General features: G+C 40.7%; 1 protein-coding gene across 1 annotated transcript; it reads right to left on the minus strand.

Moving 5' to 3' along the window:
* Positions 1 to 255: 255 nt before the first annotated feature.
* LOC101854288 (clumping factor B) lies at positions 256 to 3,454 on the minus strand. The gene is made up of 2 exons (XM_005108933.2): positions 2,994 to 3,454; positions 256 to 2,154 (listed from the first exon to the last, which is right to left on the minus strand). Exon 2 carries the CDS (start codon positions 1,762 to 1,764, stop codon positions 781 to 783), a length of 984 nt encoding a protein of 327 aa, XP_005108990.1. The 5' UTR covers positions 1,765 to 2,154; positions 2,994 to 3,454; the 3' UTR covers positions 256 to 780.
* Between the last annotated feature and the right edge of the window lie 544 nt (positions 3,455 to 3,998).

Consider the following 3,998-nt stretch of genomic DNA (forward strand, 5'->3'; position numbering starts at 1 on the left):
ACAACAGCAACCGAAAGGAGAGTTTTAAAAGGCCATGTGTTGTCAAACTTGCTATGCAGCTGTGAGTTCTGGACAATAACACCAGGTAGAAAAAGAAACCAACCTTCCCCTCCCTAAAAAAAAAGCAAAAACAAGCAACCCCCCCCCCATAAAAAAACAACAACCCGAAAAAAAAACCAGACCAGAAAAAACAAAAACAAAAACAATGACACCAACAACAATAAACAAACAAAAAATAAGAAGCAGAAAAGTATTTCTAATGAGTCTGTGGATAATTTTATGGAAGGTAAGGAAATCGTATTGGGTAGTGCTGAAGAAAACCTGATAAGAGCAACAACGAAAACATCATCAACAATAGCAACAAAAAGAAAGAAGAAACTACAAAATCAACCAAAAACAAACAAGCAAAAAATAGGAACGGACTAATGCAGTACGTAGGACACTTGAGTCGACACAAAAGTCTCGTACATCTTCATCTCATTTTAGAAACAGACGGTAAAAGAGGCCGACATATTATGTAAGATGAGGGAATTCCACACCCAACTTTTTCAGTTGGTTGACAGAAAGCTTCTATTGATGAGGTGATCACACAAACAGAGGACAGATACCCCAGAAGCATTCAAACTTGAATTCTGTATAAATAACAGAAAAAAGTAACAATACTTCATAAATTCCAATTTTTCCTCTTTATTAACATTTCCACCACCTCAGGGTAATTCCACACCCATCATGACAGAATGTAAAAACCAGAATGAAACAAACAGGTACTAGAAATTGCATCTAAAATGAGCACAACAATATTAGAAGATTATTATGAATGAGAACAGTAGGCCTAGGCCTATACGTGTATGGGGGATCAGTCAGGAAGAAAATAAAGTACAAATCAATTTCAAACAAATTCCTGTTCACTTTTGATGTCGAACGAGGGGCATAGTCAGGGTCATTGTCACTGTCGGTGTCTCTGTTTGTGTCACTGTTTGATCTGTGTTGTAGAGGTGGCTGTTCATCTTCAAGAGTATTGTCACTGTCGGTGTCTCTGTTTGTGTCACTGTTTGATCTGTGTTGTAGAGGTGGCTGTTTATCTTCAAGAGTATTGTCACTGTCGGTGTCTCTGTTTGTGTCACTGTTTGATCTGTGTTGTAGAGGTGGCTGTTCATCTTCAAGAGTATTGTCACTGTCGGTGTCTCTGTTTGTGTCACTGTTTGATCTGTGTTGTAGAGGTGGCTGTTCATCTTCAAGAGTATTGTCACTGTCGGTGTCTCTGTTTGTGTCACTGTTTGATCTGTGTTGTAGAGGTGGCTGTTCATCTTCAAGAGTATTGTCACTGTCGGTGTCTCTGTTTGTGTCACTGTTTGATCTGTGTTGTAGAGGTGGCTGTTCATCTTCAAGAGTATTGTCACTGTCGGTGTCTCTGTTTGTGTCACTGTTTGATCTGTGTTGTAGAGGTGGCTGTTCATCTTCAAGAGTATTGTCACTGTCGGTGTCTCTGTTTGTGTCACTGTTTGATCTGTGTTGTAGAGGTGGCTGTTCATCTTCAAGAGTATTGTCACTGTCGGTGTCTCTGTTTGTGTCACTGTTTGATCTGTGTTGTAGAGGTGGCTGTTTATCTTCAAGAGTATTGTCACTGTCACTTGGAGGAGGAGGAACAGCAGCTGCTGTCTTCTTTCCGGTGCATTTTCCCTTGCCCTTCCCGTTTCCTCTGCTCTTCCCCTTTGCTTTCTTTGCGGCTCTCTCCTCGTCATCCGCCAGCAGTCTAGCGATCATTCCTCTGATGTGAGGCTTTCACCAAACTGCATCTTGACTACCCTCTGTTTGTTGACCCCCCAGTGCCTGATGCTGGTTTCTTGATCATCGGAGTCAGTTTGGTAAGAAAAAAGTTCTTAACGGAGTTCTGGAGTGCAGACCGCGGTGAAGGTGATACACTTGATGGAGCACTGGAGGGGAGACGGCAGTAGAATTCGATGGAGCATTGGGAGAGGTTTGCTGACTATTCAGGGTAGTAGTCAGCTAGAAGTTGTTGAGGCGACATCAGATGATGGGACTGAGATGTAACCAGATTAACTACTTTCTTCATATCTCTGCATGGTTATACCGGTTATACGCCACTGTCTTCCTCTTATAACTGTAATTCCTTCCCATTATTCGTCAGTCTCTCTAGAAAAGGGAGAAAAATATGAAGAGATCCAGCATAGATCCTGCATAAGTACAAGTAACACCATGTAGGCCCACAAGCAGGCTTATTGTTCAAACAGTTTTAATAGGCTACACACTTCTTGTAGGCTACACACTTCTTGGGTGATGTGTTTTTCTAAGAAAAACAATAGTAAAATGTTGGGGCATTTCCACACCCGCTAGGTATGGAATTGTCCCAATGCAAAAAACAAAACAAAAAACAAAACAAGGATAAAGGTGTGACGGCTGCATATTACATCACATTATAAAAAGGAATGAAACTTGTAGAGAAGACCAAATAACAACCTATTGCGTCGTCTGCCTGCCGGAAAACTGGTTTATTGTTTTTCTTTTACATGTACTACAATGCGATCTCGAATTCAAAATGAGACGCGTCAAGGAGGGGAAATAGTCGTGATATCAAAGAATCGTTATTGCAACATTCACAACATAGTTCATTCCCATTTTTACATTTCAAAACAACATTCATTACAAAGGGTAAAACTATTTACACGACATGATAGCTAGAGGCTCCCATAGTAAATAAAACCCCAAAACACCCATTGGCATACGATTTTGATTCAAAAAAAACCTTCCTCCCCTAAAAGACAGGTGATATATCACTCCCAAGGGGTGTGAAATTTACCTGACCTTTCTATATCTGCAATAGGCACATCATCTTACTGTCGGCACATAGAGCACGTTTGGGGGCAAATGTTACTTATCTAATGAATGAATAAGCATTTCTAGCTTGGGCTTCAAAGATAAAAAACATGTAGTAGCATTTTGCAATCTTTGAAAACTGTGAATGTTGCACTTACTTTCGACAGACTTGTATACTTTTTCTTTCAGAGTCAGAGTACAACAGAAGTACAGATGGCTGCCTCTTGTGTTCAAATCGGAAGTAAAAGTCAAAGGCAGTTGAAAAACTGGAAGAGTTCCCAATTCGTTTTTCTTGCTTTCTTCCTGCGAAGAGCTAGATCTAAGGAGTGTGGGTGTGGAATTCCCCCATTTTACCATGCTGTTTCAAAATTGTCTGACAAGCCACCATGTATAAACTTTGTGATCTTCTGTCAGTTGGTTCAGCACTCAGCGAGCCGAATCTGAACGATATCCGAGCTCTTCACACACATTTTCATTATCAACAGTTATCGGGAAGTCAACATTGTCAGTCAAATCATGAATTGCCAGCTGCCTGTCCTCACAAATCAAACCATCATCACCTGTAACGTTCTTGTTACAGAAAACTAGGGGCGTCCACGTCCTGGACCATTTACAAGATTAGAACTCCCTGCCTTGAACACGGGACACCGTTGATAGACCAGTTTGCTTGCTCATTATAACTATACTGCAAACATGAAAAAGTTAAAGACGAATTTTCATTTGGATTTCTCCATCTCTCGTATAGCTTTCTAAATGATATTAAGCTGCAAGAATTGAGGGTGTAAAAATGTCATAATTAAAGAAGAAAGTAATACATAGGTCCCAAATCAGCAGGCCTGAAAGTAGAACAACGTACAGATTGGCAAGGAATGGTATGACTATAGTATATAGTACTCATCAAAAGAAGAAATGTGTAAACAAAAGTGACAATGAATTGTAATTCGTGTTTTTCTTCACGCACATGTAATGATATCATCACCATCATCAATGCCTTTTACAACCTGGATGAGGGTAAAGTGTGGGTCACAAGTAAAGGCTTTCCACGTTTCCTTGTGTCGGGTTAGCCACTTCATAGAATTATATCGCGTCGGTGGCCTAGTGGTTAGGCTCTCGGACTCGCAACCGTAAGGTCGTGGGTTCGAATCCTGTCAGGGACCCGACGT

The sequence above is a fragment of the Aplysia californica genome, unplaced genomic scaffold (genome assembly GCF_000002075.1).
Source record: "Aplysia californica isolate F4 #8 unplaced genomic scaffold, AplCal3.0 scaffold00735, whole genome shotgun sequence".
In the NCBI taxonomy this organism is placed as follows: Eukaryota; Metazoa; Mollusca; class Gastropoda; order Aplysiida; family Aplysiidae; genus Aplysia; species Aplysia californica.